Here is a 17690-nt window from a genome sequence, read left to right on the forward strand (position 1 = left end):
GGCAAGCAAACATTAATTGGATCATTAACTGATAAAATATATATACCAGTACAATTTTTATCACATATCATTTGTAGATGAGTTCATGAAAAGCAAAAAAGATTTTGACTTCTCATTGTTCTCAAATATATCACTCTGAAGTTCTTTTCTTTTCTGAACCTCAATTCAAAGTAGTACATTTTTAACATGGGCTGTGAATTCAGCTTAAACTGTGAAATTGTGACTTTCTCTATCTCCTTGATAGCTTTGTAAGGTCTATTATATGTCAAATACTAATTTTATCTTTAACCATTTAAGAGCAGCAAAAGAGAACTTTCATATTAAAGGTTAAAGTACATTTATTAATGTCTGTCACACATTAAAATGTCACCTGTTGCTTCTGTTCAATTATGTAAACAAAGGGATGCTAACTCTTCTCTAATGGTAAGAATGGATCAAATAATTAGATTAATAATTGCTTTTGATCTATGTGAGATTTAATTTAGAGACTGAATATTATTAGTAACAAATGTGAGTTTTATCTTTTGAGAAATTTTCTTTTATTTTTGAAGGATTAAAACAAACTTATGATGAAGTTCATATTTGTAAGTCAGATTAATAAAAACCACAAAACAAAGGGGATTTCATGTCTTTTGATTATAAGTTTCTATATAGTGTAAATGTATTTCTATTAGGTAAAATAAAACTTCCATATTTGGATTGTTTACTAATCTAGGATTACTTCCATTCTTTCATGTAAATAGCTTTGGTGCACTTTCTTTAGACCAGAGCTGGTTCGATCTAACTTGGAAAAATCATTGAAAAACCTTCAGCTGGATTATGTTGACCTCTATATTCTTCATTACCCAGTGCCAATGAAGGTAAGCAATTTGAGTGAGCAGACTTTATCAACTTTGACAATGGCATGGTTATTAATTTTTCTTGATGATTAAGATAAAGTTCTATTTTATTTTTATGTAAATTCAATTTATGTGTTACATAATCTACTCAAAGTAGATTATGCAAATGGCCATAAAATTGGAAGCCCAAGCAATTGCTAGAATTACAGACTCAAAAAAATGTTCAAAAATGACACTATTTATGCATTTCTCATATTACACTAGTAGGTATATGGGTTTTAGTAAAGCATTTTATTTTCTTGTGGCATTGAGAGAGTTCAAACTTTCTGGTATTCACTGTTTTATAGCATCATTGAGTTTTCCTCCATCAAAATTAGCTTGGAATAAAACTTTGATTAACTATCTTTAGTGGAAAAACTTTCCTTTTGCCCAAATATATGCAGGTAGGAAAAGAACATTGATTATTTGGCTTCAGTCAGGACTGAAATTCATTATTACCGGAAGTCAAGATTGTATGTCTATTAAATTTTTTAGTAAAAGAGAAATATCTCATCAAAAGCATGAATAAGAAGTAACAAAGTAATAGACATCAGTTCGGAGACTACAGATAGACCTGTGAGAATACTGTTTACTAATAACAATAATAATAACTAATAACAATAACTAATATATATGTAAAACTATATAGTTTACTATATAGTTTTACATATATATTTATATATATAGTTTATAGAAGAAACTAGTTCAAGTACCTGAGAATACTCCTTATACTTCCATATACAAATTGTTTTGTAAATGTAAGTACATAGAATGATGCTCTTGTTAATACATATTTAGTGTTCTGTTTCTAGCTATTCCTTTGATTATAATTGTGTTTAGTCAGATTATTGTGAAGACTGTTTCTGTTTCAGCCAGGGGAGGATCTGTTTCCAGCAGATGAACATGGGAATGCATTATTGGACACAGTGGATATCTGTGCCACATGGGAGGTGAGCAGTTAGAAGAGGGACAGTGGGGGAGCTGGGAGAGGGAAACCGGGTCATGCTTGAGAAAGAGGGGTATATGCCTTTGGGTGTATAAATTCATTATGTTTATATAGGTGTGTTACCAGAGTGAAAGGGAGCCATGCATTACTACAGTGTAATGGCGGGCAATGAAGAACGACTCAGGACAATAGGAATGAATGTATTTTGCCAACATATGTAGTGTGGAAATCTGGTTCTTAGTAAGGATGCAGGAATTCCTTAATGGCTGTCACTTTCTTCCTCTATTATCTTCACTCTTTTGGGTTCTTCACATTCAATTTCAGTGATCATCTGGGCACTGTCTCCTTGCTACCACTTTCTCAATGTTAGTACGATAATGATCAAACCCAGGGTCTTTCACCACTAGCAAGTGCTCTGCCACTGAACTGTATGTCCAGAACAAAATGGTGTAACTGTTCCTTTTTGCATTTATTTCAATGTAAATATGACTCTTCACAACTCCTTCATTTCTAGGCCGTGGAGAAGTGTAAGGATGCAGGATTGGTCAAGTCCATTGGGGTGTCCAACTTTAATAGCAGGCAGCTGGAGAAAATCTTGAATAAGCCTGGGCTTAAGTACAAGCCTGTCTGCAACCAGGTGAGAAACTTCACACTCCTCTTAGTCTCATATACATTTCCTTATCTCTGTTCTGATGCCTCCAGTCCATTTGATCCTTCCTCAACTCATCTTATTTTCATTGAAAAGAAGATTCCAAGAATAGTGTCACTGTAGCAAAGGATACTTTGAGATTCTAAAATTCAGTTTTGCAGTATTAAATTTTGTGAAAAGGAGACCATACTGTCGTGTCCAACTGGTGCAAAATGTGGAGATTTAAAGTGATCCAGGAAGCAGATGTCACTAGTAGTATTTCAGGATCAAAGTAGACTTATCTGACCTGGGAAAATGTAGTCTATCAGACAAGTGAAGGTGCTGGCAAATGGGCCAACTTATAGTGAGAAGGTCATAAGAACGTGGAATAAGCAGTAAAAGGAGATAATGAAAATGAGCGAGATGAATAGACATGGCAGCTTTGGAAGTAAAGAGGTTATTCTTTCCTCTTAGTATACCCGGTCTTGGAATTTTTGAAAGAAAGACATAGCTGCAGGGATTATAAAGTCTATAAACCACGCACATTTAACTGATCGTCTCTTCATCGTGATATTAATGTTGGATAAAAGCTACACTTGGGGATTACATGCAGAACATACAGTAGATTCTGTGCCAGAAAACCTCTAGGTGAGCGTTTCTTTTCTTCCTCATCTTTTATAAGTTACTTTAAACACATGCATGTATTTTCTGTGAGTGGCCCTATATTCTCTATTACAATTTAACACATTCTCATCATGTAACAAAGATCTTTGTCTGGAAACTGTAGTGACCTGGCTGCTATGGTAGTAAAGAAGAGATTTTCAGGCAGTTGAAGTATTTAACTATAGATCAGAAAAAGAAAAGCATCTTATAGAGTACACCAGAAAAGGGCAGTGTGCTGGACATAAAGGAAGCATTGCCTGGCACAGGCCCTAAGACCACTTCACTGCACTCTCTGCTGGAAGGTCTTGATGGCTAGTCAGAGGTTTCAGTTTATTATGGCCTGGCAGCTTTTTCCAAAAACATAGCACATGAAAATGCCCTCTCTTTTCAGCAACACTTCCTGCTCTCTCCTGGCCCTTATCTAGAGACTGTCCCTGGGTCTGGAGGACTGATCTTATCTAAAAGCTGTCTCTTAGCCAGATTCCTGATATTTATTGACCCTTGGCACAGATTCCTGCTAGAAGACTCGTGCTGGGAGTTTTGGTATAGAAATCTATTGTCACATATGTGGTCTTGTGATAGGAGCATGCCACTTAATTTCAATTTGGGTTTGTCCTCAAGCTCCCCAATTCTATATTTTCCTTATAACATGGAATACAGTTGAACTGATTCACTGAAGTCTGTCTCCTGGAGGGCTGTTTCTGTAATATCCACAGCCATCCTAAACCTGTTCCCCACTTCTGATCCCTCCATCCCCATGGACTAATGTGGCCCGCAATCTGGAGGAAGAAGCAGAACCACTCTTCTCTGTCCCTTCCTTTTTCTTCTTTGTTCCCCAAGCAGCTTGTCTCGACTTTCAAGTCATCTGTCCATGCAGGATTTCATATATCTACAAGGTCTAGGACTTAGAAAAGATAAAAAGTAGGTTAATTGTCTTTCTGCAACTAATTTAATTTACTTACTGTGATTATCTCCAATGCATTAATTTTTCTACATGCAGTTAACTTTATACATTTTTATAAATAAAAACTTCCACTGTTCTTAGAAACCACATAAGGGCTATCCTTTCCTCTGTTGTTGGCAGCTATGCTGGTTCCCTAACTTAGCTGTCATGAACTGGTCTGCTATTAGTGGCTTTTCCTGAATAGAAAATACTGTTTTAGGTCATTATGTTTTTTTTTTTATAATGACATGAAATTGTGACTTTTCAATATAACAAATATATGTGTATGTGTGTGTGTATTTGGTTTTTTTATAATGACATGAAATTGTGACTTTCCAACATAACAAATGTGTGTGTGTGTGTGTGTGTATATATTTGGCATTAGTTTTCTCAAAAAATTCTTATTATAATTTTTGTGAAGCATCCTAAATAATTGATAGACTGAAGAAGAATATTTCTGCTTCTTAACCTGTATCTCAAAATAGTGACAGTTTGTCACATGGACAAATAAACCCATTCAGGGTCTATCTCTACATATATATTTACTTTATATCTTTCCAATATTTTCTTTAATTTCAAAATTACATTTGGGTGTGTGTATTTGTGTTGTGTGTGCACATGTGTGTATGCTTGTGTGTGTGTGTGTGTGTGTGTATGTGTTATGGTGCATATGTAAAGGAGGACAGGAGAGGACTTGTGAGTTTCATTGAAAAAACTCAGGTCTGACTTGTCAGCAAGTATTTTAACCCACTGGCTCCTATTTCTGAAACATTCTTAGTACCTTCTTCAAAGTAGTTTCTTTAAGTGTTCACCTTCAGAAAGTTCAGAAAATAACTCCCAAAAAAGGAGATGTGATCAGACATTGTTAGACTTGTGTTTAAAAAAATTAACAATAATTCTCTTCCATAATCTGAACTTGTGTATATTTAAATTTCCCAGTTATTTTTGGAAATGTCCTCAAGTCAGTACTGTATATTCGCTTTGTAATCCAAATTGGAATTTGAACTTCAAGATCTGCTTTATAGAATTATTTTATCATAATAAAAATATTTTTGTGTCATATTAGTATATAGATGTGAAATTAAATTTTAAAGATGCAGATTAAATTATATTGATAATCTAAATATGTTACATTTTCTTATTTAATCCTTCTCTTTTACATAAACACTAGTATTTTGTATAATTAGATACCATTCTGTTTGTCCCTCTATTCTAAAGGTGGAATGCCATCTTTACCTGAACCAGAGCAAACTGTTGAACTACTGCAAGTCAAAGGACATTGTTCTAGTTGCCTACTGTGCTCTTGGATCTCAACGACCTAAACGATGGTAAGGACAGTAAGGAGTTTACTCCAAACACCAGTATTGGTGAAATCTTTTCAATAACAATAAAAACTCAGGTTTCAGAAGCTCATTTTGAACTTGCTAAGAGAGAGAGAAAAATTTCCACTTTTGAGGAGATTTTGATGACGGAAATGTTACTGGTCCAACGATTTTTTTTTTTTTTTTGAAGACCCCTGGTTCTGAAGCCTCCTAACAATTCTTACCTTTTGAAGCTAAAGATTTCTGCCTTTATTTCCAGGGTGGACCCAAACTCCCCTGTTCTCTTGAATGATCCAGTTCTTTGTGACATGGCAAAAAAGCACAAGCGAAGTCCAGCCCAGATTGCTCTTCGTTACCATCTTCAACGTGGAATTGTGGTCCTTGCCCAGAGTTACAAAGAGAATGAGATAAAAGAGAACTTACAGGTGACCAGGGAGGCTGTGGGCATCTGAACTCTTACACATCCTCTCTCTTCTATTTTCTTCTTTGAAATCTCTTAGGGAATTTTTTGACCCAGACAATCTCCCTAGCATTTCCTGCTCATGTGAGATTTCAGTTGCATGCAGACATGTTTTGTTCTACTCTACAACATAACAACTTAGCTTGATAAAATTCTATCTAGAGAGAGCACAGAAATTTAGAATTCAGAATTAAGTCAGCTGTGCACCGTGAACTGCTTTGCAATGGGTCTCTTCATTGTTTGATGAAATGAGAGTTTAAGTTTGGGTAGATATTTTCATATGATAAACTTTTGTGGCTTCATTTTGTATTTGACTTGCATATTTACATATTTTATTTTATTTTTGTTTATTAATTTTTATTTACATGTATAGATGTTTTGGCTGCATACTGTTTGTGCACCATGTCCATGCCTGGTGTCTGCAGAGGCTAGAAAAGGGTTCCCTGGAGCTGAAGTTGTGAATGATTGTGAGCTGCACTGTGTGCTCTTGGACTCTAACCTGTTCTGGAAGATCAGATAGTGTTTAAACCAGTGGGCCATAGCTAGTATCATGCACACATATTTTAATATGGATGTATTTATTTCTTATGAGTTGGTTTACAGGCTAAGATCATATTCTTTTCTTGAAGACTTACCTATATTGTTGACCTTCTATTTTCAACTACAAGAACTTTGTTGTACCATTATGTAAAACAATTGAAAAATGAACCAGGTCCAACCTAGAGTTTTAATATAGAGTATATTTTTTAGTTCATTATTCTATGGTTTCACATTTTTCTAGAGTTATATCTGAGCACTGAGTGGTCTGTCTACCTTGAGTTCTCTCAAGTACATTTAAAGAACTAGTGTATATATTTGCAAGATGATGATATCCATCTGACTCAGGATACAGTTGATCTTTTCTGTGATGTTCTTTAGCCCCAAATAGTTTTCATTCATTAGCCAAATGGCATAGGCTTTCTTTCCTCACGTATTCCTCTTTTAAGACACTGAGTCAATACTTGCAAAGACTTTAAATCTAGGAAATAATTATCTACCACATATTCTGCTATGTTAAGACCTGGGAGATGGTTCAGTTATTAAAGTTCTTGCCAAGCAAACCTGGGACTGGACTTTAGATCCACAGAACTCACATTCCAAGTAGGTATGGTGCACTCCTCTAATTGAGCTTTGCAGGCAGAGATAAGGGATTCCCAAGAGAAAGTTGACTAGTGAAAACAGTCATATTGTTGTTCTCTGGGTCTGATGGAGAGATTCTGCCTCAATTAATAAAATACAAGAGCTATGTGGATGAAGTCTGGTATCAACCTCAGTCTTCCACATACAATACACACATTTGTGAACCCCTACATATGCACATATAAAAACACATGAATACTGTATATACACATATGGAAATAGACAAAGGACAAAAAAATTTAAAATTAAAGAAGTAAGAATAAGGACATTGCCTGTAAGAAGAAGTAGGTGCACATTTGCATGGAGTGTGAAGACTTGATAATATGAGTTGTAATTAGTTTGCAGCATTTATATCTTCTCCACATTAACTACCTTACAAATTTAGATACATTTATTCTATTTTAAATTCTGTTGTGCTCTCTCTCTCTCTCTCTCTCTCTCTCTCTCTCTCTGTATGTGTGTGTGTGTTTGTTTATTTTCATTAGCAAAAATTTCTCTTTATTGTGTTTCTTCATTCCTTCATTTTGTGGTTAAATGTCATGTTCTTTTTTTCATTGAGAACACAACATCATACACCATATATATTTAAGCACCATATATATTTAAAAAGCGCATTTCTTTCCAAACTCTAGTTGAAGTGCAGCTTCTGAAATTATGTAAAATAAAAATTAAAGAACAGTTAAATAATGTTCTAAATGGCTATGTAGTCTTGCCAGCAGGAGTAATATTAATCATGGATTCTCTTTGTCTTATTTATGTGAACCTCTTTTCAAAATATGACAAACTACCTTAACAATATGACTTAACAATAATTCAGGTCTTAAACAAGACCTGAATAAGGACAATGACAAATGATTCCACTGCATGTAAAGAAGGAATCTCATAATGTAGCATACTTAGATAGAGAACTACAGACAAATAATTTTAAGAGCCTAAGGCCTGTAGAATTGCTCTTCCTTAGGATGGGGTACTTGTTTATCCAATAGCCACTGGTCAGCCATGAAATGATATACAAACAAACAACACCAAACAGATTCAGCAGAATGCTTTTATGTACATGGGTGTGTATGTGTGTGTGTAGAATAATTTAACAAAAAGATCATAAATTAGCAAAAAGACATGTGAGAGTGAGGAGTAAGGTGAGGATGATATAATTATATTTTAATAAAAAATAAAATAGGATTTTCTGTGCAGATAAATCATATATGTATGAATTTCTTAATTTATTATTGTTTACCTTGATTATATCTTTCAGTGTTTAAATATTTAAGTTTTTAGATAAATACTAAATTTCTCCATCAGTTGAGGAAGAACTGGAAGTTTGAAATATTAAGAATTTTAATATGTAACTATATTGAGAATTTACAATTTTATGTGACCTTTTTATATATTAACACTTTAATTTTTTCCATTAAGGCATTTGTATATATCCTGTTAAGTTTATAAAGAGAAGTGGTGCTGTTTATCATCATTTACTAATTAATCCTTTTTTCTTTTGTTAGTTTTTAAATATAAAGAAAAGTTTGCTCAGTGATTTTTACTAGATAAATCAGTAGCTAGATTTGGACACTTTGAGCTTTTCCTCCTACCTCCACCCCTCTTTCCTTTCCTTCCTACCCCCTTTTCCTCTTTCTATTTATTTATCACCTTTTTAAAAAAGAAATAACCAAAGATTTGATGATTTATTTGTGCCAATAATTTAGAAATTAGAAGAAAATTGCTTTATGTAAAGAAACCCAATGCTAGCCAGTGAAATCCTATTCACGCCAAATACTTTCTTTTTTTTTTTGAAATGATAAAATTAATACCTGAATAAATTGTGCCTTAAACTGTGTTACAAAGAATTCTATTTATTCACGTAAATATTTGAATTATTGGGTTCAGAAATTTATTTTAGATTGTTTGAAATCTAGCACCATGGTCTTTGAATAAAGTTCCCTTTGGTAAATTGTACTGCTTCAACAGATCTCAAAAGTGGTTTCCTTTAACTTTTATTTGATATCCTTTGATCACTTGAGTATCTTGCTTAATGTCATAATATAACTTTCACGGGTTTTTGCATATTCACAAGTTGCATTTGTAGAATAAAATATGACTCACTTGGGTTTTAAAATTTTGCAAATAGACACTTTCCTAAAATGTTTCAAATTGTTCAATAGGTATTTGAATTTGAGCTGCCTTCAGAGGATATGAAAATTCTAGATGGCCTGGACAAAAATTTAAGATATGCACCTGCTCCATTGTAAGTCACTCTTATTAATATTTCAGAATTTATTTTAGCTTATGTCTTTTCCTTTTCAATGAATGTTTGTTCGTAGAATCAATCACTTCATTAGTTTCTTGAAAGCTGCCATTATGACAATTACTTTTAGCTGGGTGGTGGTGGCACATGTTTTTAATCCCAGCACTCAGGAGGCAGAGGCTAGTGGATCTCTGTGAGTTCGAGATCCACTTGCCTCTGCTGTTGATTACTGTGAGTCCAAAGTCAGTGTTGTCTACAGAACTAGTTCCAGGACAGCTAGGGCTGTTACACGAAGAAACCATGTCTTGAGAAACCAAAATCAAAACCATACAAACAAATAAACAAGAGCATTGATCTCACTTCTTGCTCTTTGGACATATAATTTGATACTTTAAAAGGATAGACAGTTTTCAATGGCGTGTATGTTGTCATCACTAATAGATGATAATGGATTAATAGGGAAAATTGAAAGATAAAGACAAGACATAATGTGTAGGTGAAGGCTTCTCTTTCGTTTCCTGGACACTAAAACCTGAATAATCACACAGAAATTATATTAGTTACAACAATATTTGGTCAATGGCTCAACCATATTTCTAGCTAGCTCTTGTATCTTAAATTGACCCATTTCTATATTTTGTGTATCACCATGAGGCTGCAGCTCACTGGGTAAAGTTCCAGCATGTACTTCTCCTTTGGCAGCTACATGGCGTCTCCTTGACTTCACCTACTGTTTCTAAATATTACTGTTCAGAGTTCGCACCTGGCTTTACTCTGCTAAACCATTGGGAAAAAACAGTTTATTCACCAACCAATAAAAGCAACACATATACAGGAGGACATCTCACATCAATAATGCATGTTAGAAACTTGCAAGTACTTAGTAATTCTTGTTATATATTAAGTATTATAATAAGTAATAAATTTGTCAATTTATACTTTCTGATGGTGATAATCTATAGATCTACAAATTATATGTTAAGCTTGATTCTTAGCCATAAGTATCTATCTTATTAGAGACGTTCTGAATTTAACACCTTATGTTGTATACAATGGTCAGTACATAAATAATAAATGAATTAAGTGACAAGGAAATTAGTTTTTATAAGCTGTGTTCACCACATTATTTTGTGATAATTAATGCTTAGACTTTCATTAAATATGATATTCAGTTTTTGATTTTATTGAGACACTAAAATGAGACATAATGTTTCCTTCTATGCTTTGACAGACTGAATAAGAAGCAAAAAGGAAGGAGTATATGTGTATGTCTGTTTGCATTTGTCTGCTTTAGACAAGTGAATTTAATTTGAAACAAAAGCAGTTTTACTTTGTTAAAAACATTTTCTTCATATTCAAGTTTATGAAAATAAAAACAGTAGATTCTGCAACGAGCCAGAAAAATTGAGTGATTAAGTCTAAAGATGGCATCATAGATTTCTGATTTACCATCATGGAAATGAATCCAAGAATTAATATCTTTTATTTTTCTTTTCTATTTTAGTGCTAAGGGTCACCCGGAATATCCTTTTTCTGATGAATTTTAATATGGATGCCTTTGTCTTGACCTCTATCCCAAGTCTCGAAGTCCCTCTATATGGATATTGATCTAGGTGACATCCAAGATGCTATCGACTGAACATATATCATTTATGCTCAGTCTGAACTGCTTAACTACTCAACTTCAGCTAGAGCCGTGTCCACCAGTCTACCATAAATCATTGTATTTTCATTATGCTTTGAAAGAATGGCAATAATTCCTATAAAGACCTTTCTTTAATACTGTCTGCATTTCTTGCCTGGTTTGTTTTCTTTTGAATCTTTGAGACAAAAAATTAACTTTTTTGGAAGTTTGTGTGTATAATTTAGGAAATGATAACTTAAGGGGTTATAGTGGGTGTATACCTTCTCGTCTAGCATAGTTGCAAGTACCAGGTATTTGTGAGAATGCTCATCTGACTTGTGAGCCCAAAAGAAAACACATTGCACATATTTATGGTTCTCAGTCTGGAAGGGAAAGCATTCTTGGAAAGGCTGACCAACAGTGCCAGGGTTCCCTCACAACTTCTAAATTACAGAGAACTGGAAATGTTCAGTGAGACATTCCCGAGATAGTGTTGGCCCATGAGGTGGCAGAGGGGTTGAGTGATCTTTGGGTACAGAAGTCATCAGGAGTTGCTATGTTCCTTTATTAGAGTAACAGTAGTAGGTTTCTCCCTAGAGCTTTGGTCTATTTAATCTCAGGTTCTTAGCCTGATTAACAGTGTCGGGTATGGGTTGCTTATTGTGTTGCAGGCCTTATATCTAATAAAGTGGCGTTGGCTACTTCCATAACATTTGTACCACCAGTATATCTTGCTGACAGATCACTATTGTAAGCTGCAAGATTTGTGTATTAGTGATATGGATAATTACCTTTCTTCTCTGGTAGGATGAAAAGCAATTTTTATTACCACAAACACTAATCAGTAAAGTTGAAACTTCTAACTGGGCATCAGACTTATTTCTTCATGATTGATGTAGTAAATATGATATTGCTCACAAAGAACATGCCCATGTTTCACAGACCATAGAGCACTATTTTACCTTCATAATAATAAATTACAACATCAAGTAAATGAAAACAGCCACAACAGAACATCAAAACATATGGAGTTACGAAGTTTCACATTTTCTTATGGAAATGTCAATGATTTACTTGGTTTTGGCTAGTTGATATTTTCCAGTTACAATAATTTATCCTATTGGTCCAATGCTTTGAAGATTCATCAGAGTAAAGTTATGCTTATCCTCTTTAAAATAATTTACCCTTTCCTCTCAGCCCAGGATGTACACTAACATCAGCAACAACTGCTGTCACCAGAGCAACAGCTTTGGTTCAAGGTGCTATTTTTCCTCATCTTAGCAACCATTTTCCATAGAATCTTTGTAAACTCTAGAAAGTAGATAGAAATAAACTTATTTCATTTGCATTTGAAAACACTATTGGACTATTGTTCAATATCTGTTCCCATAATAAGGAAAGCTGACCTTGAGTCTACAACATTGGAGGAGAAAATATGATATCCTTTTAGATATCATACTACTTCTCATTTTTTTCTTCATTTTCTTTCCTCTTAAAAAAATTTCTTTGTATTGAAAGTAGATTCTTTACTCATACTATATATCATATAATTTTCCTCTAAATTCTTCCCACCTCCCCTCCAATCTATATCTATTCTCTTTCTGTCTTTCATTAAAAAATAATAGTCTTCTAAGAGATAACAAACAAGAAACAAAATAAAATATAATAAGATGAATAGAATGGATTCCCTGAGGAATAAACAAGAATCTGACCTACTTGTTTACATACTCAAGAACCCCATAAAAATAATAAATTAAAAGCTATAATTTTATTAATATTCATTTATTTCTTTATTAATTTTAAGACCATTAGTATGTAGTTTTGCTGTAGACTTCTGGACTATCTATTCCTTGCTTCTTGGTTATTCCCACAAGCTTTGTGTCATCATACCCTAGCATATTTTGCAGGCAGGAGAGCAATTGTAGATAAAAGATTTTGCATGTCAGTTGATGTTTATACTTTTCTTGTGGCAGCCTACAGACTACCTACCCACATCAAAAATACTAGAATGTAGAGGTGAAGGCTCTATGTAGGTACCAGCTCAAACTCTCCATTTTTTTTCTTTCTTTATTTTATTGGTGATATCTATCACTTTATTTTATGTTTTTATTTTTATTTTTCCATTCAAACTCTCCCCTCCTCCCATTCCCCTCCCACTCCCCCACCCCCTCTCCTCCCTCCTTCTCCCTCCTTAGAAAGGGAAGGAAACCCTGCCCTGTGGGAAGTCCAAGGCCCTCCCCGCTACATCCAGGCCTAGAAAGCTGTGCATCCAAATAGACTAGGGTCCCAAAAAGCCAGTAAATGCAGTAGAAACAAGTCCCAGTGCCTTTATCAATGGCTTCTCAGTCAGCCCCCATTGTCAGCCACATTCAGAGAGTCCGGTTTGATCACATGCTCGTCATTCTCAAGAGCTCTGAGCCTCCATTGCTCCAACATATCTTGCAGGCAAAACAGACTGTGGTTCATACGTTTTGTGACTGGGTTGGTGTCCCAGTTCCTCTACAAGAAATCTTGTCTGGTTACAGAAGATGACCAGTTCAGATTTCATATGTTGCATTGCTAGGTTCATCCTTGAAGATTCCTGGGAGTTTCCATTATACTATGCTTCTACCTTGCCCCTGAAATGACCCACTTTTCCAGTCCTCTCTTTCAGTACTCTCTCTCCCTCCCTCCCAGTCACCTGACCGCTTCTGTTCCCATCCCCATCCATCCCCAGTACAACAGAAAAAAATATTTTATCTTCCCTTCATATTAGTTATTCATTACAAAACAGATGGGGCAGGGTCAAGCATTTATTTTCAATCCTTTGAAGACAGAAGTAATATCTTCTTTGCTGGAGGACAGAGAAGCATGAATTCTAAACAGCAGACAGTGAGATTAAGTGATAGTCATATATCTCCTCTATCAGATGTGGAGTTCATGAAAATGTTTTCTCATTATGTAGGCTGTACTTTGTCCTTTTGAAAGTTTCCTTTGCCTTGCAGAGCTTTTCAGTTTCCTGAGGTCCCATTTATTAATTGTTGATCTTAGTTCCTATGTTATTATTGTTCTGTTCAGAAAATCCTCTCCAGTGCCAATAAATTCAAGACTGTTCCCCATTTTCTATTTTCAGGTCCATTGTACATGATTTTATGTTGAGGTATTTGATCCTTTTGAACTTGAATTTTGTGCAGGTGATAAGAATGATCTATTTAACAGGCAGACTAAAGTTTGATCAGCAGTATTTGTTGAAGGCACTAATTTTTTTTCTAGCATGTATTTCTTTACAAAAAAAAATGTCAGGTGTCCTAGGTATGTGGATTTTTGGATGGGTTTTAAATTTGAGCCCATTGATCAATGTGTCTGTTTTTATGCCAATATCATGATTTTTGTTACTTATTATACCTCTGTAATAAAACTATTAGGAATGGTGATATATCCAGAAGTTCTTTTATTGTTCAGGATTGTTAGTTCTCCTGGACTTTTTGTTTTTTCACATGAAAATGAGAATTGTCCTTTCAAGTTCTGTGAAGAATAGTGTTGGAATTTTGATAGGAATTGCATCAATCCTTTTGGTAGGATGGGGAACCTCCTTCAGCCAATGGCCTTTGAGAGGGTAGACCAGGTTGGGCATGGCCTTGGTTACCAAAAAGGCACTGGTCTTCTTGCTCCCTCTCTCTCTTCACTTTCACACCTGGAAGCTGAATTCCATTCCTGTTCCCCACTGTGGTCTGTGAGTTCCCCTTTAAATAAAGAATCCCTTATTATACCCTATTTGGAGCTAGTGTGAGATTACTTCATCTTGTTAATTCCCCTTCACCTGGCACATTCCCCTTCTGCTACTGCCCAATGTGGTAACAAGTCCACAATTATCAGGATCCCATTGGTTCCCACTCTGCTCCTGGTTTGCCAGCCTGGGCATGTTTCTTGTCTGCGACCCATTTGCCACTGCCTAGGACACTGAATTTCCCCACCACAGCCCACTGTTTTATTCAAACTACGAATTTCCATAGTGTTACATCTGCCAGCCGCACACATCATGGCTCATGACCGATAAAGTTTTGGGTTTCTTTCTTATTCTGGCCACCAAAAAACTCTCCCTACGTATGGCATCACTTTAATTGTCCTTAATAACTGCTCTTAATTTGTTAAACAATGCATCTTTGTCAGTATATAAGCAGACACCAATGTGCCCACACTGTTAACTTCTGTCTGCCAGGCAGCTGCAACTGCAACATCTGCTGGCCAATAAATATTATTACACCTACACCAACTCACTGAAATTTCCTATAGGTATGAATAAATTAATGAAAATTATATGATGATAGACAGTATTACCATTCATATATTTAATAACCATTTTGCTTACACTATGGATGATACTCTGCAAGGCTTAAGTGATTTTCCTTATACATCCATTTATTTGATTTTGGGAATTAGATTAGCTTTTCATATTATTTCCTTAACAAAATGGTTTGATAACAGAACCAAGAATGAGCCACTTTTAGAAATGATACTGAGCGCGGAGAGATCTGGTCCTTAATAAAAGGAATCCCACACTAGCTCAGAACTAAGACATATACAGGTATTTATTAATAGATAAAACTTAAAAATCAGGCCGGGTGATGGTGGCACACGCCTTTAATCCTAGCACTCAGGAAGCAGAGGCAGGCGGATCTCTGTGAGTTCGAGACCAGCCTGGTCTACAGAGCTAGTTCCAGGACAGGCTCCAAAGCCTGTCTCGAAAAACCAAAAAAAAAAAAAAAAAAAAAAAAAAAAAAAAAACCACTTAAAAATCAGGATTCTCTGTGTGAACGATAAAAAAAGATGAGATCCAAACACACCGAAACCCTGTCTCGAAAAACCAAAAAAATATCACAAAACTTAAAAATCAGGATTCTCTGTGTGAACGATAAAAAAAGATGAGATCCAAACACATCGAACCAGCAAAAACGCCGTCCAGGGGGAAAGGCAGCGAGGAAGAGGGCCGGACATGCTTCTGCATTCAGGTAAATAATCTATGAGGCCTATACTGGGCTTTGGTATCTATGCACCTCAAGAGGTAATGGTAGGGAAAGGGGCTGAGGGTTCAAAAAAAAAAATTCTTGGCTTGGCTAAGTGGGATTGATATGGTATGTGCAGTCATTGAGTTCTGATGTGATTCTGTGTGGCTAACCTGCTTCTTTGTTTTACCATGGTAGAACTATTCCTTGTGCGAGGACAAGGCAGAATACATACATACATACATACACACACACACACACACACACATATAGTTTAAATGAAAAGAATTTTGTTGTCCTTGAAAAAAATTTCAGATTTAAACTATATAGTTCTTATATGTTGTGAATAATCAAAGACATTACTCAGCAGACACAACTGTTCGAGTAATAATAATGCCCATTATCTGAGTTAAGGTTTATTTTAGTGGTAAAATAACAGAAGGACTTACTGTGTTCTATCAGTTCAATGGAAAAGAATTAGTTTCCCTTCCTAATATAACTGAATGGGTATTTTAAGCATTATATTAGCTTCTATATACCATAGAAGACAAGTTAGTTCTCTTTTATTCAACACCAAATGTTAGTTCTTTGATGAGTGGTAAGAGTGACATGTGACTTAAAGAACAATGAAAGGTTTTGTAAAAGAATCCAGAACATGAAAGAAGCTGATGTCTTCCATAGTTCATGTGAAATGAGATGCAGAAACCTTTAAAAGTACATTGTATTTAAAAAAAAAATGGATAGACAAGAAAGCCATCATCTTTCTCTTCAACACATCATGTAATGTGTGGATATGTCTGAATAAGAGATAGTTCAATAAACACAATTCACTAATAATTTCTTATCCAAATTCATAATTGTCACCTCAACACATCACAATCAGCTTAGCACATATCAAATGCAATATCTTTGAAGTAAAGAACAGTCTTCTTTTTTGATAATGCCGTTTCAAACTTCCTTCTGATGACCAGTACTATATCTCTTCATCTTAGCACAATTGAACAGCATCAGTGTGGCACACTCCTAAATCTTGTTTGGTGTCCTTTACAGCCATAGTCTTGATATTTAAACATCAAATGTTGAGAAATTATTTACATACAACAATAAAACTTCCCAAATGCCAATTTTTTCTTTACAACTTTGGTGTGTTGTCTATTTGAAGTGACAAGCCTAACCATGTTTGTGTGGAAGCTTTTGATTTAGTAACAGGAACTGAACAAGCCAAGGGCCTTTAAAGTTCCAGATGATCATGACTTAGCTATTGGCATTGCAGATTTTCTATAATGCCCCAAATCATTATTTTCAGGAAGGAATAAAAGGTCTGTCTCATCAAGGAATTAGGTGGCAGTTGTTTTATACAGCAATATAAGAGCATGGAATTTAAACAGAAAATTGTGCAAGAGAGAGTCAAGAGAAGAATTAATGTTTAATCTTCTGTGAGTCTTCACCCAATGAAGTCATGCAAAATACACTAAATTCCCCAAACACTGAGTGTTCCGAATGTGTGCTGAAGTTGTTTAAATTGAAGCCATTTAGAGCCTCTACGCCTGCCTTTAATTCACAGTTTGTTTCACAAAACTGTGTAAAATGATGATGATGATGAGATATTAGTAAAAATAATCTTGAACCCGACTCAACTCATTTACAAGTTTCTGTATCCCAAATAATACATATACAAAAGGTTCTCCCTATATATCAAGTTAATAGACAACTGTAATCCTTTTGCTATGGAGATAACTCAGTGTTTCCAGGTGCCATCTAAAGTTTAGCATGTTATTTATTATGAACCACATTAGTTAGCAGTATATGATGCCAACTTTCCA

The 17690-nt window shown here is 35.0% G+C and overlaps 1 protein-coding gene across 6 annotated transcripts in view; it reads left to right on the forward strand.

Annotated features, from left to right (window-relative positions):
• The window catches only part of LOC130885468 (aldo-keto reductase family 1 member C13-like), a 288678-nt gene extending 277598 nt beyond the window's left edge, over window positions 1-11080 (forward strand). For 5 of the 6 annotated variants that reach the window (XM_057786963.1, XM_057786958.1, XM_057786959.1 and 2 more), the window contains 7 exons: window positions 744-860; window positions 1751-1828; window positions 2339-2461; window positions 5277-5386; window positions 5640-5805; window positions 9179-9261; window positions 10766-11080. In XM_057786963.1, coding sequence (XP_057642946.1) covers window positions 744-860; window positions 1751-1828; window positions 2339-2461; window positions 5277-5386; window positions 5640-5805; window positions 9179-9261; window positions 10766-10808 — 720 coding nt within the window. In that variant the 3' untranslated portion in view covers window positions 10809-11080. The remainder of the gene's footprint in view (window positions 1-743; window positions 861-1750; window positions 1829-2338; window positions 2462-5276; window positions 5387-5639; window positions 5806-9178; window positions 9262-10765) is intronic. The other variant, XM_057786957.1, reaches the window with a different exon arrangement.
• The last annotated feature ends 6610 nt before the right edge of the window (window positions 11081-17690 follow it).

Source organism: Chionomys nivalis, chromosome 13 (assembly GCF_950005125.1).
Source record: "Chionomys nivalis chromosome 13, mChiNiv1.1, whole genome shotgun sequence".
Taxonomy (NCBI): domain Eukaryota; kingdom Metazoa; phylum Chordata; class Mammalia; order Rodentia; family Cricetidae; genus Chionomys; species Chionomys nivalis.